The sequence below is a fragment of the Papaver somniferum genome, unplaced genomic scaffold (genome assembly GCF_003573695.1).
Source record: "Papaver somniferum cultivar HN1 unplaced genomic scaffold, ASM357369v1 unplaced-scaffold_10, whole genome shotgun sequence".
NCBI classification, from domain to species: Eukaryota; Viridiplantae; Streptophyta; class Magnoliopsida; order Ranunculales; family Papaveraceae; genus Papaver; species Papaver somniferum.
This window is the reverse complement of record NW_020618825.1, coordinates 14665489-14692665: the sequence shown is the minus strand read 5'-3', so window position 1 is coordinate 14692665 and position 27177 is coordinate 14665489. Positions and strand designations below refer to the sequence as shown.

The 27177-nt window shown below is 36.5% G+C and overlaps 1 protein-coding gene across 1 annotated transcript; it reads right to left on the bottom strand.

Moving 5' to 3' along the window:
* Nucleotides 1–12877: 12877 nt before the first annotated feature.
* On the bottom strand, nt 12878–26964 carry LOC113326798 (myosin-15-like). Its single transcript, XM_026574458.1, is given in 37 exon segments — nt 12878–13526; nt 13780–15909; nt 16036–16092; nt 16201–16257; nt 16358–16457; nt 16538–16608; nt 16869–17003; nt 17101–17274; nt 17517–17657; nt 17795–17965; nt 18195–18284; nt 18373–18432; nt 18628–18739; nt 18900–19039; nt 19180–19401; nt 19554–19652; nt 19851–19970; nt 20757–20962; nt 21052–21229; nt 21363–21423; nt 21734–21843; nt 22029–22160; nt 22583–22756; nt 23051–23177; nt 23267–23304; nt 23561–23662; nt 23750–23807; nt 23897–23998; nt 24093–24239; nt 24685–24821; nt 24946–25095; nt 25202–25233; nt 25236–25357; nt 25593–25651; nt 25799–25955; nt 26062–26207; nt 26843–26964. Coding segments are annotated over 36 exon segments (4104 nt in total). The 5' UTR covers nt 26921–26964; the 3' UTR covers nt 12878–13526; nt 13780–15870.
* Nucleotides 26965–27177: the final 213 nt, after the last annotated feature.

Sequence of the window (27177 nt, the reverse complement as noted above, 5' to 3'; positions counted from 1 at the left end):
TTAAAATCTGCAGAGTCAAAACATTTTATCCTGACAATTATTCTTAATCGGTCATCAAATGAAGAACACCTGCCCATTGTTCGTGGTGTTCTTTATTCATGAAATTGGTCAGAATTAAACCACTACAATCGGCAATAAAATGACAAATACTTGTCGATTAAGGTACTTAAGCAGTTCAATAAAAATGGGCTACAATATAATCGGCAACCAATAATATAATTATCTTCCCGATTTTCGTAATTTTTTGAGATAGAACATTTGTCTAGTGTTGAGTTATGATCGGCGAGCTAGTGTTCTTTCTTTTTGTTGCCTATTGAGGTATTTGAGAAGTTCAAAAGAGAAAAAAAACTATACTATAATCGCAAATGATTAGTCCCTAGATTTGAGAAAGATAGGCTTGTTTGGTTTTGCACGATAATTAAGACTTTAATTGTTCGAGCGATTTTTTCACGTTTGTTCCTAATTTATCCTTGTAAAATAATTATCCATTTCATATTTTAATCAGAAAAACAAGAGAGAGAAATGGTCCCAAATTTATTAAAAGATAGAGATATGGTCCCCTAATATGGGCAAGCTTGTCTTTTGCCTATCATTTTTAGGGGGCATCCCGAAGGAATTAGGGACGACTTTTTTATTCCCATCTCATAGGTGTGGTTATGGGATGCCCTAATGGTTAGAAAATACTTATAATCGGTTGTCTAGTTTTGATTTTATCTACTGATTATGACTTTTTTTCTCTTCTTTGATTTGTTTAGAAAAAAAATTAAGTTTGGGGCTACTATCACAATCAGTAAATAATAAACATCACAAAACTACCGATTGTGAAAATAGAGAAATTCAAAATTCCATCGGTTTTTGAAAATTTTGAATATGAGGCGACTACCATAATCTTTAGATAATTAACATCAAGAAACTACCGATTGTACAATCGGTAGGCAATTAACATCAAGAACCTACAGATTGTGAAAATAGAGAAATACAAAATTCCACTAGTTTTTGAAAATTTTGAATTTGGGCTACTACCACAATCGGTAGATAATGAACATTACGAAACTACCGATTGTGAATATAGAGAAATGCAAAATTCCACTAGTTTTTGGAAATTTTGAATTTGGGGCTACTACCACAATCAGTATAGATAATGAACATCACGAAACTACCGACTGCATAATCGGTAGATAATAAATATTACCAACCTACCGATTGTGAAAATAGCGAAATGAAAAATTCCACTAGTTTTTGAAAATTTTAAATTTGGGGCTACTACCACAATCGGTAGATAATGACCATCACGAGACAACCGATTGTACAATCGGTAGATAATGAACATCACGAGACTACCGATTGTGCTTATCTATTTGAACAGAAAGGTATAATAGGTAGATAAAGTACTATAATATTATCTACCTATTCTGAGACGTTAATGGCGCTGAATGAATTCAATCGTCTCTCTAATTAGTATTGAACCTTCAACATGATATTTCTAAACTTCTTCTTCATACATATCCATGTTCGTTGTTGATTTAAGAAAAAATGGTTTTCTCCATGTTTTCTTGTTTTTTGCTTCTTCTTCTACAAACCTGAAAAAACGGGGTCTAACAACCGTACACAATATTTCGCTTACCAATCTGTATGGAATAACTCCAATATAATTCTGAGAGCACCAACTAATAAAGCGATCTCAATCAAGAAATATATCAAAGAGTTACATATATGTTTCTTAATGTAATCAGCAAATCAAACAGATAAAAATCTATGAGTCTGATTATATGAGAAACAACTTGGACGGTATCAAAAAGCAATATCCAAGTGTCAATCAATTTAATCAACTACCAAAGGTTGGATTCACAATTTATTGAACTTACGCACAACCTGTGATATTTCAATTATATAAACAAATATAATGCGGAAAAGAAATAACACAGACACCAAAAATTTTGATAAGAGGAAACCGCAAATGCAGAAAAACCCCGGGACCTGGTCTAAATTTGAACACCACACTGTATTAAGCCGCTACATACACTAGCCTACTCCAAGTTAATTTCGGACTGGAATGTATTTGAGCCCTAACCAATCTCACAGTGATCAAGGTACAGTTGCGTTCCTTACGCCTCTTGAACCACGCCGGATTCTGCGCACTTGATTCCCTTAATTGATCTCACCCACAACTAAGAGTTTCCACGACCCAAAGTCGAAGACTTGATAAACAAATCTGTATCACATAGAAAAGTATATTGAATAGATAAATTTGTCTCCCGCGGATATACCTATGAATTTTTTTCCGTCTTTTGATAAATCAATGTGAACAGGAACCAATTGATAAACCGGACTTATATTTCCAAAGAACAGCCTAGTATTATCAATCACCTCATAATAATCTTAATCGATTAACAAAACCATATATTGTGGAATCACAAATGATGAGACGAAGATGTTTGTGACTACTTTTCAATCTTGCCTATCGGAGATAAATATCGAGCAAATCTTAAAGAAAATAGTACTCAATCACAATTGAAAACAACAAGATCAGAACACGCAACTACATAGAAATAATTAGGTCACAATCTCAATGAAGTCTTTAATTCGTTAACCTACTGGGTTTTAGAAAAACCTAAGGTTAAAGGAGAATCGACTCTAGTCGCAACTAGTATCACATAGGAGGTGTGGGGATTAGGTTTCCCAATTGCTAGAGTTCTCCTTTATATATATTTCAAATAAGGGTTTGCAATTAATGTTACCTTGGTAACAAAGCATTCAATATTCATCGTTCGATGAAAACCTGATTAGATTCAAAATAATATCTTTCAACCGTTATATCGAACTTAGATTGTTATACAAATATGAAATGTACCAATATTTAGACAAAGGTAACTATACCTAAATGTGTACACTTAGCTGGTTCAACAATAGTTAACCGATGTTAGCCATATGAGCACTTTCATATCAACCTAATTCATCTTTATCACAACTAGTTCAAATGACTCAAATGAAACTAGTTAGAGAGTTGTTCAATTGTCGATTTTGATTCACTCAAATCGTTTCATAACCTACTCAAGTACGCAAACAGGTACGCATACTTAAGTAAACGGACTGAGTTTGATATCGCCAGTACGCGAACGGGTACGCATACTAGTACACTTCCAAGCTCCAGCAGAAATTCACGAAACTTGAACTTCCGCAAGTATGCTTACGGGTACGCATACTTAGTTCCCGGACTCCCATCAACCAACCAATACGCGTACGGGTACGCATACCATGGTTCCCGGACTTGGACTTTATACAAATGTGAATGCACACACTATGTTTATATCCAATCATGGTCACATGTTCTAAATCCTCATTTCAATCATTGAAATATTCTTAGAAGACGAGAATATCTATCTCACACAAACTATTAGCTTCGAATAAATTTTCAAGTGATAGAATGATCAATACGAAATATTCCGAGTCTACACCAAATGATTGTCTCACACAAATCATGTAACATGTTACAAGGAGATTTTCACATGTTCATCTTTTGACTTGCGTCAAGAACAAAAGATGAACATGGTTAACGTGAAAGCTTACCAACACATATTTCGAGAAATAGATAAGCGAGATAAACTCGACTCCAAATATCAAATGTGTATATTTTAAGTCTATATAGCAATACGACTTTTGTCTCAAATAGGAGATAGAATAGATAGACTTTTGAGTGATAGATGAGTTCAAGTCTCCATATACCTTTTGTTGATGAAGTTCCACAAGTTCCCTTGAGTAGTTCTTCGTCTTCATTCGATGAACGTCGTGGAGTCTAAAGCTCAACTGCACTTACTATCCTAATCCGATATTTAGCTATAAGTATACTAGAAATCAAGACTTATAGTTTTGGAAACTAAACTTGACAAACAAGATTGAGATAGCAACGCTTGAGAGTTTGACCGAGCAGTGCTCTAAAAAAAATTAAAATAAATTTCCTTTATATAAAAAATTTCTCCCTATTGTAAACTAAACTACCATTTGTCAAGGGTAAAATTGATATTATGAAAAATAAGAGAGAAGGGGTGACTTCGTTTTAGGTTTGGGTGACCCTATTTTGCTTTATTAGTCGTCCTAATTCTTTAAGATGGTGGAAAACATTTAACTTTGCTTTGATGGAAACAAGCCTATCTTTTTTGACATACATATAATAAAAGGATGGTTAAAAGGGAATATTGATGGTGCCTTTAATCATGTCTCTATGGTTAATAGTGTAGGATATATAATTCGTGATGCTGTGGGAAAATTAAATTTTCTTTTTGTTTCTGCTATAAATTCTGAATCTTACGGTTAGAGAGAGAGAGTTAGTGATGACGTGGCGGGCGAAATCAAATTCAGATCTTGAACATTTCTTCCACGACGGCCTCCTCTTTCTCTCGATAATCAAAGTTTATTGATTCGAAGTTCTGTGATTGTTATTCAATCAAAACCAGATTCAAGTGAGTTTCCATCATTGGAGGAATCATATGTTAAGAATGCAAATTTGATTTCAAACCCTAGAATGGAAAACATTTCATAGCGGGTTTGGGGGGTGATGGAAAAGGTTTAAATCATACCCAGATGGTTATTCTTCCAGTTCAAGTAGGTGTTGTTAAGGATTTGAAGAACCCTAATTCGAATCAACAATGGAGAACTCTGTCTCTCATCCCCAAAGATGCATTTCCGGTTACTCCATAAAGTTTACACCTGCAGTAGAAATTAATGGGAAAGTTCTTGTTGTTGCTCAAACAGATGTATCCTCAACCAGAATGAAGATTTGTGAAAACTTGGTGGTTGGATTTTTTGTAGGGAAAAGACTCTCTTTTGCAGCAGTCCAATTAGCAGTTGGCAAGCGCTGGATATTCAAACAAGATGTAAGTATAAAGATTTATGAGGATTGTGCTTTTATTTTTGAGTTCAGGAATGAAGAGGATCGCATGTTAGTACTAGATACTGGATCCTTGCACATCTCAGGTAAACTGTTTACCTTAAGACCATGGTCTCATCTACTGGAAAAGAGTACTGCTGAGGTAAAATCAGTCCCTATATGGGCAAAGATATATGGTGTTCCACTTCATATGTGGGACTCAGATGGATTAGGTATGATTTTTAGTTATGTAGGGAAACCCTTCCTTGCTGATGAATGTACCATCAACCATACTAGGCTGGCATATAAAAGAGTGTGCATCGAAATAGATTTGGATTTTTTCTTATCCTGAAAGCATACCTCTGTTGATAGATGGCAAGATTGTCACGGATCTTCATGTTGAGTATCAATGGAAGCCGCAGAAGTGTGATGTTTCTAGGCTATTTGGTCATTCTACCAAGGATTGTGGGAAAAAAAAAATAACAAAGGGGGATCAAAGAAGGTTTGCGAACCTGCTGAGCATGAGTATGGTGGCAATAAGGGTGATAACAGAGGGTCAGTTGAAACTACTCTCACTGGTAGAAGTGAAGCATGTGTGGTGGTAGTGCAAAAGTGGTTGACGTTGTTTCCTTGGGTGTGGAAGCTCCGGCCACAGATCCAGTTGCAGCAATTGTACCAGCTCCATAGGAAAGAACAATATCTTCAATGCCAACAACAAAGTCTGCACCAGCGAAGAAGACTGTGATAAGTCCCTCCCGTATAGTTTTAGATAAAACTATCACCGGTAACTCAGAGAAAACAAATAAAGAGGAAGGGTGGACAGTTGTAAAAGAGAAGAAGTTCTCACCTTCTAAAGGTGAACAACATAGAGAGGCAAGTAGTGTCAAGGTGACACCAACAAAGAAAGGTGCATCTTCCCTAGATTCTGGAAGTAGATAGAAGGAGGTACACTGTAGCCCCTCTACTTTTACTAGCAAGAAAGTTGATAATGTGACTGGAAAGAAACTAAAGGAATTTGTTACAGTTGAACATAGTTCCAAAGATGAATACATTTCAGAGGCGGCATTTGATAGGTTCAATAGCCACTTATCCATGGAGGAGAAAATTGAGAAGTTAGATCGAAGGTCTCAACGTGAACTAGGAAGGTTGAAATGAAATGGTGAAACTTTAGGAAGAGCCATAGAACCCATAAAAAGAAAATTTAGGTTGTTAATCTCCTCTTCCCCTCTTTCTTGGTGTCGTGTTTGTTTGATGGTTTTGGGGATGGATGTTTTCATCCCTTCTTGGCCATCTTAGTATTGTTATAGCCTTTTGGATTTTTTCTTTTGCTTTTGGTGCGGTCAGCCAGCAGGTCTCAGTGCAGTCCTTCTAGACTCACATTTCGTATCGCCTAGGCGTCTTTCTCTGTTTCTTTTTACCTTTTTAATAAGATTTTAACCTTTTTCGCAAAAAAAAAATAAATCTGAAGCTTACTCTCCAGAAGAAGCAGAAATTATAGCAATTTGGGCAGTTTTGAAGAAAGCAGTGGAGCAGCAGTTTACTCACTTCATTGTAGAAAGTGATGCCAAATCTCTAATTGACCAATTTACATAAGGAAATTGCGAAGGCAATCAAAGGACGTATGCTTTGTTTAAGGATATTTCTTTTTTCAGTTATAGTATTGTTTCTTGTATCTTTGATTTTTGGTCTAGATCCTGTAACAATATAACACATTCCTTAGAACAGTTCATATGGACTCAACAAACTTGGAGTTTGTTGATTTTGCTCCCACTATGGACTCAACAAACATGAAAAATGGATGTACAAACCAACAAATTTGTTGGTTTATAGAGTGAGACGGAACATGTAGCGCGCGCTTGATGGAAGGTCGGGCGAGCTTGGCACCAACGCTGGCGCTTGATTTACCAATGCTGGAGCTTGAGCCAACAACGCCGACGCTTGTCATTCCATCGCCCGTTGTTAGTTCACACGCCAGCATCCTTCGTATATGTGCCGAGTTTTACATAAAAGCGCCAACGGCTGAATTTGGACGGATGAAAACTCTTGTGATCTAATGACTATAATTTTTGAGTTCTATAAATACTCCTCATTTTAACTCTAAATTCACACATTCTTCACTCTCAAATCATCTACAAAGATGCCTCCCAGAGTTCGTTGTGTTAGATTCACTCAACAAGAGGATTTAGCTATCTGTAGAGCCTTTGTTTTTCACAAACAAGATGTTGTCTTAAGTAATGTAGCCGAATCGACGTTGACTTTCTGGGAGAAATTTTACCGAATGTTCACCGTTGAAATGGGGAACATCAATGGACGTGATTCTCACGGATTGTCGCATCGTTTTAGTTCAATTAGTAGGAATGTATAGGAGTTCGTCGCTTTACTAATTGAGAATCACAAAAATAAGCTCAACGGTGAAACCGAACATGAAGTGAAACCCAGAACTCTAGCGACGTGGGCAGCATCTTAGGGTGGTCGTCCTTTAGACATCCATGCTTGTTTCAACATTCTTAGGGTGCTCAAAAAATACGATCCCTACATCGCCCTAAGAATTCTACCACCCGCCGAGAATTGACGCCTATGTAGTAGTTGTTTTAATCTAATGTATTTCTTTTATTCTCATGTATGATGTGGTTGTTCAATGCAGTATGTTTTTATTTATGAGATTGATGGTGCAATGTTTAATCCAGGAAAAAATTTAAATTACTTATGATATCGATAGTGCAAATGTGAAGACATTCACATGTTTCTTCTTCATAAGAAGATCGCAAATGCATAAAAGTCTTGTAATCGGGCTTTGAGCATCCACTGATTATCTGTGGACAATGTTTGTATTCGTGATCTCCATATCCACAATGCTTCCAGTGTATTAACTCCTTCTTCAATTTGTCTTTAAGTTTGAAATTTTGCAGAGTGTTGCAATTTTTTTTTTTTTTTTTTTTTTTTTTTTTTTTTTTTTTTTTTTTTTTTTTTTAATGTTCATAGCATCATCTAGCATATGTGGTTCTTCTGGACAGTTGGTATATTGACATGGCAAATACCTGAGCTTTTCCGGTTGTGATTCAATCACCATTCTGATGCGTGAACAACCTTTCCGCGGACACTTTGAATACATCCAAGGGCATTGCATAAGACTTTGGTTATCCATGAAACATAATGGACAAACCTCTTTTGCTTCGACACATAATATTTGCTTCGCTTTACCTTTAGAAAACACGGTGGATGTTGAGAAATAAATTTGTTGGTTTGGTTGAGAATAAAACCTAGTGTTGTATTTATATAAAAAAAATAGGCGTTGGTAATTCAAGCGGGTGGTTTTAGTAAAGCCGCGCGGTTTTACTACAAACACAAACTCCTATGGTAATTCAAACGGGCCCTTAAAGGAAAGCCGCGCGGTTTTCCTACAAACGCCAACGAATAAATTTCCAACGGCTCGCTTTTCTTTCTCGGCCTATGAATTTAATTTCTCCCATCTTCAAAATCACATCTTCTTCTTTTCTAAAACTCTTAATTTCTCTCACTCTGCAGAAATGTCTGTTAGAAATCGTGGTCCCATGTTACTGAAGAAGAGGATATAACTATATGCAAAGCATATTCTTTTCATAGGGTAATCATTGGTATAAGCTTTCAAGACGGTTCTTTTTGGGAGAACGTTTTTTCAATGTTCGTCTCACTGACGGGAAACCAAGGAAACCGAGATGCTCCTCGATTGCGTGCACGTTTTCAATCTATTAGGCTCGCAGTCCAGCCATTTCTTGCTCTGTAATGGAAATTGATCGAGAAAAGTTCATTGGTGTAATTGAAGATGAAGTGATCCAAACAGCTCTTGATGATTGGGAGGAAGATAACGGTAAATCTTTTCATTAGGAAGCGTGTTTTACAATTCTAAAAGATGGCCCATATCAAGCACATTTGTACTGCACTCGAATGTCGTTCCCGGTCTTTAAAATGAAAGAAGATGTTACTCTTGTTCGATGTTGGTTACATTGTATGATGAGACCAATGAACAATGACTATTTTCTGGGAAAGAGTATTGGGACATTTTGTAGCATCGCAGAACGAAACCATAAGAAACAGTAAGAGCCTAGAAATAAGAATTGCATTCATCACTAAGGAAGTCAAACATTATACGAAAGTTTTGTGGATGGTTCAGCGTAGCTACTCTGGATTATGCAACAAATAACTGGTGAGTATCTTACCTTTCTCCTCAATGATCAACTGTATCATAAATATATGAACTTTGTTGTTTATCTGTTTTACAGAAAACCATCGCTCGGACCAAGTTTACTGAAAAAAAGTAAAAGAGAGTTTAGGCATTTTGAATGTTATGAACTTTACAAAGAGAATGTCGCTGGATTTGATGTAGTTTGATGTTTTGGCTGTGGTTTATTAAAATGTAGTTTGATGTTATTTGCAAGTTTAAATTGTAATAAATTTCGCTTAATCTAAAGTGGAAATCTATTTTAAAATCTAAATATTTTCATTCATTGATATTACTACCAATTCTTTTACAAGATATAAACTTACACAATAATAAAAAGTACTAAACAACTTCAATAAAAATCAAGTACAAGTTTTGGCCTCCTATTTATGTTCATTTGACGTATCTTTCATTCAACGCGCTCTTTGACAGTTTCTCCTTTGTTTTTGAATTTTTTTGTTGTTAACTTTCAAAACTGGAGCTCTTCTTTGCCTTTTAGCGGAACATTTTCTTGGAGCAACTTCAAAAACTTGCACTTCCCTCTTACAATTTTCAATCTTTTTAAAACTCCCACATATCATAGAAACAACAGCTTCAAGTTTTGCATTGCAAAAAAGTGTGATCGCCTTTTCAGCCATTTTACCAACAATAAACTAAAAAATTGAAATAAATTTTAGAATCAAGAGAAGTGAATTTTGGTGTGAGTGAATTGTTTGAAAATGATGGTAATTTATAGAGATAAAAAGTGAATTTTGAGTTTTCAAAAAACGACTCGTTGGCGTTTTTTCTACAAACTCCAGCGGTCTACGTTCGAGCGCCGCGTTTATGCTTTGAGCGCCAGCGCTTGTTTTTCCAACGCAGGCGATTTTTCTGCGAATGCCAGCGTGTGTCTTAAGTTCTGGCGCTTGATGATCAACCTCCCAATGGTTTACCATAGTGGAAAAACCTGTTTGGTCATCCACCTGCTCAACAAAAGTTTTCATTTGACCATTCCCATAGGAATTGCCCTTAGGTGTTTGGGCAAAAGACAATTCTGAAACTTGTTTTTGGTGTAGACGTCCAATTTGGGCCTTGGAGTTTTAGCATCTCATTTTCGTGGATCCTCTCTGGTAGAGTTTTAGCATCTCATTCTCTTTATTATTTTCTTAATTCCTGTATATCGATTAGAAATATAAGCAGAACTGTGAAAATAAAAACCCCTAAATATTTTCTTCCAAACCCTTAAGTTTCAATTTGATTGATGAACAATATGAACGAGATTCATTTGAGGCTGATGGACCTGCTATTTTTTGTAACCCGCTGACTAAAGAATACATTGTTCTTCCCCATTTTGATTCAAAAATGGATCAATATGAGCATTGGACATGTGGATTTGGTTACCTTTCTGAGACGAATGAGTACAAAGTTGTCAGGATTTACAAGGTTAAGGAAGAAGAAGCTAATGTCGTCGAGGTCGAGGTGTACACTGTTGGGAGTGGTAATGGATGGAGGTATGTTGGGAAGTTTGATTTTGGTTTTATATTTTTCCCAGATTACTCACATACACATGGTGTATTTCTGAATGGATGTCTTCATTGGGGGAATACTGAAGGAGGACGAATGGTTTTGGTATTTGATTTGGCTGATGAAAAGTTTCGTGAGCATATTGCACCACCTCCATTGCAAACGCACACTGATGATGATGGTGATAATGATTTTGATGGTATTATTGTGATAGGGGTTTCTGGTGGTGGGATTTTGTATTATGCTCTTTGTCAATGTGTCGAAGGACATGAGTTCGATGATGTATGGTTGTTAATGGATAAGAATGATAATCATGTTATGAAAGGAAAGGAGGAACACCAGTCATGGGGTTGGAGGAAAGTTAATAGTCTTCACCAGAGAGCACCTTTCGCATTTATGGGGGGGTACTATTTCTCTACGGCACGACGAGGGCCATATCAAAAGATTTGTCTCATCAACTTCAACCTGGGAAAACCCTGTGGAATTTTATGAAATATCTCGGCATGTATTTCCACACCAGCACACCTTAGTTTCATTGAAAGGATTAGGAGAAAAAGATGCGAAAATATTAGCGAACAAAGCAAGTACTGGAACCTGGTAATCTTCATTTACCTTTTGAAAGTAATATTCATATACCTAAATCAAACTGTTTCATTTATACTGCTTCCTATAAGTTGATAGATATATATCAGGCTCCAATTTGAGGTTTTTCTGATTCTTTTCTCTTTCAATATTGGAAGTTGCGTTGCTGTTTAGTTAACTGGAACTAATTTTGGATTGCTGGTTCTCTTTCTTCTTGTGAACTAAAGTAGGGTTGTTTAGTGTTTAGTTTCCAAACAAGCGAAGTCTGTATGTCTCTGAATACTCTCGATTGTTGAAAAAGTTTTTCATTAGAAAGGTTGAGAAACTCAGGCAGAAAGGTTGAGAAACCAATGCAAGTGCCAATTTGCTATATGAAACCCTATAGCATCCTATACTCAGAAGCTGAAAATTCCAATGCAGAGATTAGTGAAGAATTACCAAAGATTAGGGAAGGAGCAATTAGAGTAATAGAGTAATGGTCCGCTTCTAAGCTTCTTTCAATGTTGCATGAAATCTGTCATGTTGCCTATACCATTTCCCGGCGGATGAGCTTAACATAAACAGTCTATTAAGTTACTGGTTCACTTCGTATATCGACTTTTAAAGGTTTTACTAGGCTTGTCCCTGAATTTTGAAGGTGTGGCCGCAGAATTTTTGCGCATCAGCTATAAACCATCACTGTTAATTTGTTTGTGTCTAAAATCTCACACCTTAATTCAAGTAAGATCACAAGTCAGTGTATGATGTTGATGGTAAAAATATATAATCTGCTATGATCATTCCTCTATTTGGCTCTGCGGAGATACTTTTTCTACATCTGACGATGTATTTTGATTTTCCTGCAGTCGTTTCCTGGAAAGAATGTTAGAATTGGGTTAGGGATGTTCCTTTGTTTTCTTACATCCTGTTCTGGAGGGTTTAATATTACTCTTCGATGTTGACAATATGAAATCCAAATTAAGAAAATAAAGTTACAAGCAACATATTGTGTTCAACAGGTGCTCGATCACACACGGTAAAAAAGAGAAAGGACTGAAATGTTTTTGACATTGATAGAATAAATGAAACAAGCTTGTTTTTGTTTAACAGAACCGAGGCGAGCTTAACAGAGGAGACACCATGTAACCGGAAATCTTTCATAATAATTCAGTTAGCGGGTTCATCTCGAGTAACATTGACGGTATAAGAATCGGTGAAAACAAAGGTGTCCATAGATAGATCATCAGCCTTAGTACCTGCAGTAACATAAATGATGAGCGGTAGTGTTATACTAGATGAACCTACCTCAATCTGAGCAAACACATACTATATTGCAATTGAAAATGATGAAGAGAACAACTTACTTGGTGCACTGGACAACGCCATGATCATCAAAACAAAGAGGACAGCAGTCAACAGAACTTTCGTGAAACTTTTGCTCATAATGATTTGATTTCTTCGCTCAAAGGAAATATTCTGATAGCTTTGTTTATAATGATAGCTTTGGTTAAGGAAGACAACCCACGTCTCGCACGATGAATCAGATACACCAACACTTAAAAAGCAGTATAACATTTTGCAGAGTCACCCTTGAAAGAATTAAAAACTGAACAAGTGGAATTCTTGTAGCAGAAAAAATCCCACGAATTTAAGCAGACAGGTAAAAGGAGGCAAAAAACATCGCACATCTGTCGCAGGAAACAGGAAACAAAACTTTCAGCGGATTGGAAGTGGGAAACAAAAGAAAGCCATTCCCAAAATGACAACTTAGATTTATAGACGACTACAATTTCTTTACATTAATAAAATGTTCTTCAAGTACAACATAAATGTTAATTTAATATAAATAGGCTAAGGTATCGATCTTCACATGAAAGCCAGCAACAAAATAAGGGCGATCAACATGGAAGATCACGATGAAATAACCTGCTTAAATTTACTACTTTTCTGATTTACTACACTGCCTATAATCTACACCTACAACTAGATAATAAGAGAAAGAGAAAGAGAAAGGGCATGCTACACAGGACCCAATTGGCTTAACCCTAAACCACAAATCCTACTGCTCCTTTTCTTACTTTATACAAGCGTTTGATCACAAAGTTATGACTCTCAGTGGTTTCGCCATCCATCAGACCATTGCTCACAACTCATCTTTCCCTCTCTCAGGGTTTGAGAGAAATTTATCATTTTTTTCCAATGTCTCGAACTTGTTCTGCCCAGAGGTGGATTGGAAACCCAAGTAGCTCTTCTAAGTCAGAAGAGCAGCTTGCTTAATTTACTCCAGGTGTGAGGAGTAACCGAGCACAAGTATATTCCTGGTAGAATTGAGGGGGTTCAACATCTGCCGGATCTATCACAGGTATTGCTTTTGATATATCATCCGTTAGGAATGGAATGCTGCATTAAAATAGGAACAAAAGGACTTGAGTTTTCTAAAAATTCAAAGGGAGAGAACTACAAATTCTATATCTAGTTGTAGGTGTAGATTATAGGCAGTGTAGTAAAATAACTAGAAAGCAGGATCACTTTGCTAACTTGACAGATTGTTTTGCAGACATTCTGATTTCTCATTTTTGAGTTTATGTTTTCGGATGGAATCTTTATAATTTGCTGAATATTAGGGAATCAGTTTAGGTGGAAATATAATTACCTCAAATCATCATCCAACAAGAATGAATTTGAACTCATATTCTCCGACTCCTTGTTTACAATATCTCTCATCTGTGTAACGACCTGGCAAAACATTTAACCATTATCAGAAAGACTGAAAAACGGTACTCCATGACGTCTCATCCATTTTAGAAATCCTTTCGAATTCCGCTTTATTTTGTAGATGCACATTCCGCTCTTCTTCTGTGAGAACATTATCTTCTCCTAGCAAATCTAGAGTTTGAATATCCGAGAGAATGATATTGAGATTTGTGGTTGTGTGTCCAGAAACTTCTTTGTTCCAGACTTTTAGCTTTTCTTTAAGTGCCTTTAACTTCAACCAAAGCACTGTACTAGGTGTACCTGCAAAACAAAAAGAAAGCCACCAATCTTCCAATAATTGTAAGAAACCATTCTCCATGAACCACATAGCTTCAAACCTAAAAGGACTAGGTCCCCAGGAAGGGTCAGAAATGTCTAGAAGGAGTGGAATGTGATCGGATGTAGGTTTGGCTTTAGCTAACTGGGTAACGAAAGGGTAATGTTGTTCAAAAGATGGGGAAATGAGAAACATGTATGACCTGCACATAACCGAATTTGATTGTCCATTCGACCAAGTGTATCTTGCACCCTTCAGAGGCAAGTCAATGAGATCGTGCTCGACTATAAATTTGTTGAACTTTCTCATACTTTTTGTAATCCTCTTACAATTCTTTTTTTCACCACACTTCACAATTGTGTTGAAGTCACCCTCAATACACCATGGAATATTAATCCAATATCTACAAACGTTATCGAGTTCTAGCAAAAATTCAGTCCTCTCCACTGAATTGTTTGGTCCATAAATGTTTGTAAGCACCCACTGGAAGTTATCATTCTTATTTTTACATAAAATTGATAGCGTGTAGTCACCGACAAGTGAATCACTTACTTCCAAAAAATCTCTATCCCAGAGAATTAACATGCCACAGGAATTTCCTACCGATTGTTGTAGAGTCCAACCTACATTCTTATACCCACATATTTGCTTAATATCCCAAGAGGAATACTGCATCATCTTTGTCTCTTGAAGAATAATGATAGGAGCTCTAATCATCTGCATGAATTTATGAACCACCGTTCTTCTTCTATTGGAGTTCAATCCCCTTACATTCCAAATAAGAATTTTAAGATTCATTTAAAACAAACTTGAATTTACCGACCTCTTTGTTCTGGATGTTGGTGAAGAAATCACCTCAATGGACATCCCCAGTCTTCTTAGCTCATTCCTCAACTTCCTTGGTATAACCGGAACTAAGTGATCATTGGAACTCGTATCATCCGAGAGGTTTGCTGCTAAAGAATTACCAGATGAAACATTATCATCTACCAAGTTTGCTGCTACTGGATCATAGCCCGGTGGGTATTCCAGTGAAGTACTATCAGTGTCATATGCGAATTCTTTTGATGCATGCTCAAAGCCCGGTGGAATTTCTTCTACTGTTTGTTTGCTGTCGTCTTCCAAAGATAGAAAAGAATTTTCCAAACCCAATAAGGGTAAAGAGATTTGTCGTTCTTCATGAACAGGTACAATATCAACATCCTCTATACTGATAAAGTTTTGAACAACATAATCCTTATGTATTTGTTTCTTTATTGGTAAAGTTGGAATTGGTTTGAGGAAGGACCTGAATTTGATACCTTAGAGATGAGGTATTTCTTTGTGTGATTTTCCATTGCTGGAAATCCAATACCCAGTGTAACACCCAGTGCAAAGAGACGTTTAACTTCTTTCATTATCCAAATTGGAATCGAAATCTGAGTCCTTGTATGCTGTGGTGATGCAATCTGTGGCTGCAGTAAGTTGTTGATGTTTCTGTAAACTTTCGTAACTTCTTTTAGGTGTTTGAATGAAGTTGGTAGATGAAGATATGTTTGTTTAGTTGATAGGTGAAAGCTATAGGTTTAGGGTTTTGAAAGTTGACAGATGTTGGTTTAGGGTATTGTAGGTGAATGGATGTAGGTTTGGGGTATTGAAGAAGGTCATGGATGATTGTTTTGAGGTTGAAGGCTACAGGTTCAACAGATTCTACTACTTCAGGTATCATATTATCTATTTGATATGCATGGATCGAATTATCTGTTGCATGAACTGCATGGATTTTGAAATCAGTCGGACAATCTTCTACTACAATTATTTCTGGGACTGTGAGTTTGAAGGATTCCGTATGACTCACCACATACCGGACAAAGATATATAGAGAGAGGCAGATCATACCGGACAAAGATCTTGCTTAATGTCCTCGAGAGACTTTTTACCCTTTTGATGTATAACCTGAGAGTGTCATATAAGGACCAAAATACGTCAGGATAAAAGAGAGTGGACAGAGCATATATATAGATCATCATGCAAAGGGGAAAACAAAACGGATTAGTTCTCTACCAGAAACCCAACAGCTTGTCTGATAATGTTCAGCTCATGCCAAGAATTTCCTGCAAACTGCGATAAACAAATATGTTCAGATACCACCATACCAAGAGATTTAAAACAGTAGCAGACATACTGCTCAAACTGAAAAGAAGGCAGATAATCACAATACCTCGTCTGTAACATTCATTATCCATCTTTCCAGTTCAGCTAAACCAGATTTCACGTATTCCCCGTTGGAAAACGTACAACACTCACGACGCAACAAAAGACTGAAGAAAATAAAATCAGTTAAATATAAAAATTCATGAAAACAATTTAAGCAAGCTTCACACGGTAGAACTGGACTCACCCATTGAACAGTTGTATATTGACGAACGAAAATACTTGAGTAATGAGCTTGCGAATAAAAAATGAAGGAACCTAAATAGAGGGAAACAAAAAGAAACATCAATACTAATAATGTTCTGAAGTGAAATAAAAAAGGAAAAGCTTCGACCGAAGAAGATCTAGAGTTGTTTATCGCCCCAAAAGGTTAAGAAACATATCTCCTCTCTCCTTCAAAACAAAACTGCTCTTTTAAAGCATGCCCATAGCAAAGAGAGACAGAAAGAATAACACAAAATCTGCTAAAAAAATATGTATAACAGTATCATGTTGAGATCAAAAATATCAGAACTCACATGATTTTCACGTAACCGGATCATCAATGAATCCAAGAATTTTATAATACTTTCCCAGTAGTTAGGTGACTGCTTAGAACCACTCCCAGGCGACTTAGATGATTTCACAGCATTTCCTCGCACAGCTTTTGGTGCCTGCCAGACAATTGGTCAATATGAAATTGACAAACTCAATGTGTTTCATTCTCTAAGATGGATACAAACTAAAAAGAGAGATGAGAATCAAAGTAACCTGGATGCAAAGACTAAGAAGTGGCCCTATCTCTTTCTTTGAAAGATCTCGGATCATGCCAAAAATCTTCTCTACAGAAGCAGCTAATTGCTGCTTGAAAAGTACAGCTGGATACCTGGCTTCAATTGATGTGTTCTCGTCTGACCCAGCATATCTAAAAGAAGATTTTATCCCCTGAAGAAAACAAATCTTATTGTGTCGGTAAATAAATCAAATGACATGGATGCAAAATTGAATACCTGACAAGAATAGAAAACTAATAATACGATTCCTTAAATCGAACAAATACAGCATTTTGAATGTACTCGATTTGCTCAACGATGTTGTGACCATGTGGGATTGGCGCTATTCCACACTAGAGTTACAAGATCAAGCAAATCTTTCGGTAAAAATGGAATAGTATCATAATTACTTACTTGTGCTATCCTCCCAGTTAATCCACGCTGAGAAGGAGTTGACAGGAAACCACCAGTACGCAGGTTCCTTTGCAGTAGGCACAGGAGGGTTGAGGCATTGGACAACCAATATGGTAAGACCGAGTTCTTGTCATCTCCAACCTGATACATTTAATAGGAACCTGATAAGAAAACTATCGAAGAGCAACACTGACCAATCAACAAGAACAGTCCAATAACGGAAGAGGGGCAGGGATATGATACAACAGAAATAAAATGTAAAATGAGAGAGAGACCACCTTAACAGCAGTATTTATTCCATCTATTATATGGTCAAAAATCGCCGTTCTTTCTGACTCGAAGGCACGCCAGTTAAGAAGAGACTTGTATATGATGCAAGCAGCCAAGGGTTTACTGTCATGAAATCCCAAATCTTCTTTGATGCATCTTGTGAGAAATTCATGGTTCTCCTGCACACATATAACCATCTCAAGTTCACACACCAAAACAAATAAGAGGAAAGCTAAAAAGGGAGTGGTTGGGGAGTGTGCAAGAATAAATGTAGTAGGTAGCAATTTGCTTCTAATTTTTCATGATTTACACATCTATAGATAGATACTAAAATCTACAGACAACGGCACTAATGGCAATAAGCTGAAGCTATCAGGAAAAAATAGGTAAAGTATTATGTGAACTAACCTGCTGCTTCTCCACAGTCCTCCTTGACCTACGTGAATCTGTCAAGCTGTTGGGAAATGGAACAATCATTTTTGTCGGCGTTGGTGTCTCCTGTTTAAACAGAGAATAAGAAGGTGAGCAATTATTGCAGTGGAGCAGGTTCTCAATAAAAAGTTTATCAGGTTAACTTTAATCTTACAGAAACAGACTTCTGGTCGTTGTTGGAAAGATATGGCACAGTGGAGTACTTCTGATTCATCTAAATATAGATTTCAAATCACTCGTTAGATAAAATGCTTAAAAGTGATAAAGGAAATGAATAAAAACAGAATAACATGTATTAGATATTTATGATGAAATTTTTTATCAGATGTTAGCTATATGACAAACCTGCCCACACATAAAAATGGAGATATAGTTAATTTTTAAAAATCGAACTGAATTTCAGTCATACCTCAGTCAGTGGCTTTGCATATCCAGGATGATTGCTCTTAGGTGGGGTGGTTATTGCTTTTTGTCTAAGAACAAGATTGTCATCTTCTAAGGTCAAGAGCTTTGCCTCCAAACTGCATTCAAAAGAAAATACACAAAAATTTAACCATCAGTGAAAATCGCCAACTGATATTTAAAAGTTAAAACGCAAACATACTTATGACTTTTCTTCCCGAGAGTAAAGTTTCCTAATATTCTTAATTCTAAGATAACATGCAGCTGTTGAAATAATACCTTTGCAATGTCTGATGTAGTTGTACATGTGCTTCTTCCACGCCGCACAACTTCTCCATGGTATCCTTCAATTCTTTTTGAGACTTAACAAGCTCAACTTCCATTGCTGAATTTTCCTTTTCCAAAGACACCAATGAATCCTACAGAGATAGCAACCAAGGACACAAGTCACATGAGTTTTCAAGGACGCAAATATATCATTAAAGATTTAATCAGTAATTCAAAAAGGGCTGATAAAGGAGAACGTTATATTAGAGTTCATATCCACAAAACAGCATACCTTCAGAACCACATTCTCCTTGTTTAGTTCTACCATTCCATTAAGTCTACTTTCCAATTCAGATTTCTCTTTAATTGTTGATTCCAACTGACTTTTGAGCAACATATTGTTGTTGCACTTGCTCATTATTGTTGACTTGGCTGCGTCTAACTCCGAGTTCAACGACTCTACAGTTTTCTGAAGCTTTGATATTTCCACTTGCTTCGTCTCATCATTAGACACCTGCAGTATGATAAATACAACAACGACACGGGTATTGTCTTACTTTCTAATCAGAAAATAACAAAGACCGAGGTCTTAACTCTAAACAGATGATGTTCATTAGGGTTTATCTTAAATTCAACCAAGAGAAAAATATTTTAAGAAAAGCGCACCCGTAATCTTTTCTCTAGCTGCAACCGCCATGTAAGATCCTCCAACTGTACTTCAAATTTATTCTTTGCCAAGCGTAAAGCACCAGCTTCATTTTCTTCCTGTTAAACTCAATAGAATTAGCACGGGAAACTATTTAAGCATGAGGATGTGGATGAAAAGAGATCAGTAGAAGGAACTCGTATTTTTGCAACAAATCCCAATACACTGAACTAACCATTGAAAGTAGACTTCAGCCCTTGTCAAGAAAGAAAATATTGCAAAAAATATATAACATGAGCTATGGTGTCAATTAGTACCTTCTTGAGCCTTCGAAGCTCTCTTTTGGCCAGTTTCTGCCTCCAAAGACATTGAATGGCTACTATTGACCGCTGCTTATTCCGGAAAGCTAACCGCACCTTATACATCCTCCAGCAGGTCTGTGTAATTGAGAAATAAATATAAGACCCATCAAGGTTTTAAAAAGCGAAAGCGTGGGGCGAAGCGTTTTCATGTCAAAGCGTAAAGGGTTGCAAAAGCGTAAAGTGAAAGCGAGCTTTTTAAAATATATAATTATAATATGTATAAATAAGAAGTCTCCAACCTAAGAAAAGAAAAATACGAACTTCAGAGATAATAAAAGAAACAATTAAACTAACTGAGCATACTGATACGCCTATTCTACTCAAGAGCTATAAAAACATACTAGCCACGAATGTTTGCATCATTCATATCATCATGTAGGCAGTCATCGTCATCATGATCATCATTCCCCATAGGGAAATCTTCATCACTGGACCATTAATTTTCTCTTCCTCGGATCTGACTAGCAGTCCTTATTGGGCCTCAAAGCCCAACTTTTTATATTCTAATATATACCAAATCACAGAGCGGCGCTCTAGAAGCGCCTATGACCTAAAGCGCAAAAAAGCGCCCAAAAGTGCACCCCAGAAGCGCCTTTTTAAACCATGAGACCCATACTAATAGAGGGAAACAATTTCACAGCATCCACATAAAATACCAATACATTAAGTTAAAAAAGAAAAATGAAATCCAGCGATATGTTCATATACCCTGCTGAATCAATAGAAAGAGAGTAAGATGGAGGGACTGAAGCGAGAAAGAGATAAGAGACGAGATTGGTGGATATAGTAGATAGTTCAGCAAAATATGTGCAACTATAAAGTTCGACCAAAAAATATATTAAGATCACAACACATGATTACCTGTATCTGCGTAGCAGCTTTATGTTCCTTCTGGTGCAAGTACTTTTGACGAGTAGAGAAACCTCTAATGCTGGACTGTATACAAAGAACAGATGAGTATAGTTGCACATATGCACGCCGAAGTAGCCATCTGCGGGTATATTTTTGAATCAACACAGATGCTGCAGCTTCTCTTCTAACTGCAAACATTTCTCGAGCAAGACACCCTGAAAAATACAAAGAATGCTATGGGCAATCTGATCAACTAACAGTTTCACTAAATTGAGAAGTTTCAACAAGAAGAAAGAATGAAGACCTCTGCAATATGATTGCAGCATAACTGCAGTTGCCCGGGTAGCGATAAATTTTCTGCATGCAATAAATGTTCGAAATCGACTTTGAATGATCTTTGCGGCCCTGTCCAAAACTTCAGCTCGTCTGGAATCCAGAACAGCGATTTGCCCCGCCCTAAGAAAAGCTTTTTTCTTGCCCAACTGTGACAAAGAGAAATTGTAGATCAATGCAACCAGAAGTTTATGTTGATGAAAAGAGGCCCTTACTAAAATTCCTACTTGTAGAAATATGACTGCCATTAGAAAATATACTCATTAAGGTAAGCTAGCACACCTGAAAATTTTCAAGTTTTAACTTGTGCAAAATCTTCTCCGTCAAAGCTTTTTCATCATAACTGCGAGGTAAGAGAAACAAAAAGGAAATCAGCACTTATAAAGGCAATGTCTGAGTATATACCTGTAACAAAAAGAATTTCACTGCAGAACAGTTTAACTACAAGCAATAAGCATAAAAGGTGAAATAAGAATTCTGAGACATGTAAGACATTACTAAAGTATAAGATATATGACAAGGACAGACAGGGGTACCTGCTGACATTACTGATAACTAAACCTCACCACAAAAAATATAAAACAAACTAAAGCAAATCAACCAAAGCGAGTTAATGCTCAAAAATGGAACAGTTGATTGAAGTAATTAACTACCTTCCATCCATAAGTTCAAGAGCTGAGAGACCAAAGCGATCAACAAACTCAGAGTAAGTCCTACGTGTAGGATAACCTGCAAGACTGATACGAACAGCCTCTAGAACACCCTGAAAATAAAACCAAATAAAAGAGATCTACTGTCAATAGTTTGGGGTTTAATTTGGAAGCCAATAAATTTGTTCACAAGAATATAGAAAATCAAATTAGCAGGTCCAGGTAACATTGAACCATGAGAAATTTAAACTGCATTAAGGCCCATTAACACATAAAGATAAGAAGGAACTAAACTCACCCCACATCGTAGCTGATGCAAGACACTCAGATTCTCAAACCTTTGAGGTCGATTCAAAGAGTTGGGTTTCACACAGCGAATGTAATGAGGTTCTGTTGTGTTGAGGGTTTCCATTAGTGCTTGAAGTTGTTGCTGGGAAAAAAAAAAAAAGAAAAAAAGATTGCACATGATTAGCAAGTCTTGAAGTTCTGTGTTTTTTTTTTTTCCAAAACAAAAAACCATCATGTTTATATATGCACTGAAACTTCCCGCAAACAGAAATACAAGGAAACCCTAACTATTTCTAAGTCTAATTTTCATCCCAGAAAGATGAAAGAAATCTGTTTACCCATGCTGTACTAAACAAAACTATAAAGTTCTACACTATCGCATTAATCTCCAAAGCTACCAACATCATGATCAACTTTCCATTTCTTCCGAAGATTAGCCCACAACTCCGAATAAGTTTTTTTTCCTTCGTATGACTAGCTTCTTCCTCCTATGCTCAATAAAGGAACTGATAGAGATATTGTAAAACACTTGAAATAAAAGAGTCAAACAAAGAAAATGTATACCTTAAACCTGGAGGACACGGAAGAGAACTTGTATGATGACCTTGAAGGTTCCTCTGGCGACGAAGCAAAAAGGCCAGCAACAAAAATGCACTTAGAAGATGACAAGAGATTGCAGTGCTCCATCACCACATAATCTCTGTTTTTATCTAAGAAAGAATCCGTTTGATATGTAACCTACAAAGCAAAAACAAAATGAACCACTTAGAATTTAGAAACTTCACTAAAAAGAAAAACTATGTGCATACCAAATGTTAATTGGTGTAACAAGTAATAGTCTACACAATAATAATAACAGCATCATTCCTCACAACTTGAACTAAGTTTAAGATTAAGATCCAACTCCATTCGAATTCTTAGGAGGTATTAAAGTACAAATACGTCAGAACAGGTATAAGGTCCCTATTAGGAGAAAGACACACAAGTGACGGCAAAAAATAAATTTTGTTAGCACTAAGATACATCACTTACCTTCCCAGCATAATGAGAGAGTGCAAATCCTGTTTCAGAGAATTTGGTTCTTTCCAACCTAGGATGGGCGCGGAAATTCTGGAATAGCTTTGTTGCAAATGTTGCATTTGTTGATTTTGGAAACACGCTGCATAAATAAGAAAAGCAGGTTGATAATAAACATCGCAAGAAGGACCTGATGTAAATTTTCATCAAATTGATAAACTTCTCTTTTACCAAGCTTCATCCAAGAGAGCAATGATTCCGATCGGTTTCTGCAATTGTAAGTACACTAGCATAAGTTAAAGAGTTTGACTGGCACAGACTCATTGAAATCCAGCAAATAGAAGAACATTATAATAAAGCTTAAAGTGGTGCAGGTGGTATTCTGTGAACGCGGTGAATAACACCAAGGAGAATTCACAAATAAAGTTAGGGAAAAATGAAGCTTGGTCATGGAGGTTAAGATGGATATTGATATCTCAGACATCCACCTAGGAAATGTTAACATATACGAGAAGTAAATGACACCTTTTCAATCAAATCCAAGACATCTTGGTTGTCAATGAACTCAGTGTAGCTCCAATTAATTTTTTCCTTGCTGTACTCTTCCTGCTCCATCTTAAACACATGCTGAAATGAATGTAGGAAAGAGAATGAGAAATAATTATGTAAAAAAGTCACACATAGGGGTATATCCAACTAAACCTTTTCACCTACCTCATTGAAATGTTGCTGAAGCTTTTCATTGGCAAAATTAATGCAGAACTGCTCAAAGCTGAGGCAAAATAGAATAACTTTAGTTCACAGACATATCTCTTAACCGAACGAAAAGAAAACAAAGTGGAAATCATATTAGAATATAACCTGTTATTCTTGAAACACTCAAAGCCATAAATGTCCAAGACTCCAATTTGTATCTTTGAATCTGGGTCCTGGCCAACAGACCTGTTGATCTTTTCAACCAGCCTGGAATAGACATTTGAAACAATGTTACTTTTTTCCATAAGAGAAGCTACCCTTAAAGATCACGGATCTTGAATATATGAGCAATTTTACATACCAGTCGAACAAGCGAGAATACACAGTCTTCGCTAATGTATCCCGGCTGGCTACAGCAGCATTACAGTCGAGAGCTTTCACAATACTTCCTTCTCGAGTCTGAATAGAACGTGTGCAGAGTGTTGAAAGCAAAAGTTTTGTATCGCACCTAAGAAGAGCTCAGATATTATTCCAGTCCTTAAAAGCATCGACAACTTTCAAATTCCATGCTTCGTATATGACCAAAAATACTTGTATAATGTAATCCTTATAGATCTTATTGTGGATCATATATGTATTCTCCATCATAATTAAATCTACACCTATTATGCAGTTCCAAAACAGGTAAATCATAGAACAATAAATCTCTAAAAACTATAGGCAAAAAAAAAAAAAAAAAAAAAAAAAAAAAAAGAGTCAAGGAGACTAATTTCTCTTGTTTGGTTGGTCTGGGGCAGACATATTTTGTAGCAGCATCCAAAATTTAAAATAACATAGCACCAACATATCCAAAAATCGCAAGAGAATGATATTTATAATTTTTCACTGCTAAGCGATTTCAAAGGTGTAAATCACCTACAAGGTACATGGTGTTTTCTGTGCAACTCACTTACATGAATAAACTAGCAGCCATTTGAAGATGAAAGCTAGATGTCTGATCCTTAATAACTGAAGAATCGTGCTCTTTACCAGGAGAAAATTCAACATTGCCAAGATGCAGAATAGCTGTCAGGGTGCGAAATATAGCTTCCTGGAAGAGAAAATACTCATAAATGTAAAGACAATACTTAAAAAACAGTGTCATCCCGACAAAGAGACTATTCATCCTGTAAAAATAAAATCAAAATCCAACACCATACAGAAGTTAGACAAACCTGCTCATCAACACTAATACCAACTATATCCATTGCTCTCTTTGTCCTCACGTATTCCTCTGCACTACTTACTCCATCTAATTCATAGGTTTTACTTTGATTTAAGTAGTGAAAGTAACTTGGATCGCTTAACTTGAACTTCTCTGCATCCTAGAAATATGAACCAATCATCTCATATTAGAAATTAAGAAAAACCCAATAAAAGCTTAAGTAAAAACGAAAAGAAAAGAACAATATTGCAAGTGTGCCTGCTCACCTTCCCAGAGGCACATAACTGATAAAGACATGATAATTTCGTTCTGGATCAGTTATCTGCACCACACGTGACCGCTCCAAAAGGTAGGTTCTGATTGCAGCCCCAGATATCCTACCATTTGCATCGAACTGAATCTCAACAAATTTTCCGAAACGACTGCACACAAAAATCAAAAAACAATTAAACAAATAAGATACCAAGTCATAACTTTGCATGAGCCTATCATTTTCACTGTCCTTTTTACAGCTCCAAGATTCAAAGATACTAAACATTAATGTCAACAGAAGTAACTCAATCTAATGGAGTAAGATGAAATAGGCCGCCTCTAAAATTACAAGACCTTTATACCAAAAGTGAACGAAGAAATGTTTTCAGCAACTACAAAACAGACCTTGAGTTGTCATTTCTGACAGTCCTTGCATTGCCAAATGCCTCCAAAAGCGGATTCGACTAGCATCCACCTGTAAGGAAGACAAAGATTAGTATAAGATGAACTAGAAATGAACCTAGAACAAATACTGCAACAGAAAAGCTTATGCTTAATAAGTTCATGTGGAAGTAGAAGCAAACAACACATGAACTTAGTGAAAACCCTACTTCAAGAACTTGCTGCTCGACAGTTCGATCATCACCAGCTGCCCTTCCACCAACAAAAGTAAGGTACTGCATAATCAGTTTTGTTGTTTCTGTCTTGCCCGCCCCACTTTCACCACTGACTAAAATGGACTGACTGCGAGCCTCATTCATCATTGCTCTGATTTGTGAATTTAAACATACCTAAGTTAGTACATGAAAAACGCCTAAGACACTATTTACTTGCTTACTTAATAAATTTATAAGAGCATCAAAATACAACACACCTGTATGATGCATCAGCTACTGCAAACACATGAGGACTTAGCTCGCCAAAAGGAGCTCCTTTATACTGCTCCATCATGTGTGCATTATACAGATGAGGAAGCTTTGTAAATGGGTTAACAGCAACCAAGATGCTTCCTGTATACGTCTACAAATCCATACGAAGAAACAGGAATAAGACAGGGTAACGCAAGCTAGGAAATTACTACAAATGCATTTACTTCGAACAACCCAGAAACTGAACCTTCAAACATAACATTTAATGGCACTATTTTCCAGTACCAAATATGCTAACTAGTTCCTAGAAGGGATTATTGCATGTTAAATGGAAACCTATGCCGTAATGAGCGGAGACTCAAAATGTTAATAGCCCCATCAATCACACTGGGGCAACCATATTACCGGTTTCGGTAACCGAAATTACCAAACATCACTGATGTCTCCGTCGTAAACAATGATTAAGTATCTGTAAAAGTCAATATCCAGATGCTGACTGTATGGCTATGTATCCTTAAATGACACTGAACTCTTCGTCCTGCATTTATTTCTGACAACATTGATGTTCGATACTCACTAGTATAACACTAAACCCAAACCCCTAACTAAGAAACGTCATGCAAGGACACCCAAACCAGGTAAATTTCGTAATAAGCCTCAATTTTCCTCTCCACAAACACATACACAACTATGTCTCACATTCAATTTTCCAATTTCAGCATAAATTATCACTAACACAACCCCAAATTTAAGGAAAAAAAATCAACAAAATTTCAAGTCACTTACATAAATATCATTCAGTGCATATCTCCTGGCAAGATTATACAACACTCCAGGTTCATTTAAATAAGTTAATTTCGTCATATCATCAACTCCTCCATGATCAGCATCTGGATCCCTCGGATACAATTATCCGAAGATACCAATACCTAGAAAACAAGCAACAAAATCACAATCAATTCCCAAAAAAAAAAAAATCACAAAAAAATTCCACAAAAAAAAAAATCACAAACCTTCTTTCCATTTGAAGTCTTAACATGAATTTGTTTCCCATTCACATCAACAACTTGTGCAGTAACCCATGCTGATTCTTTATCTTCAATCCAAACATTATACCCCTT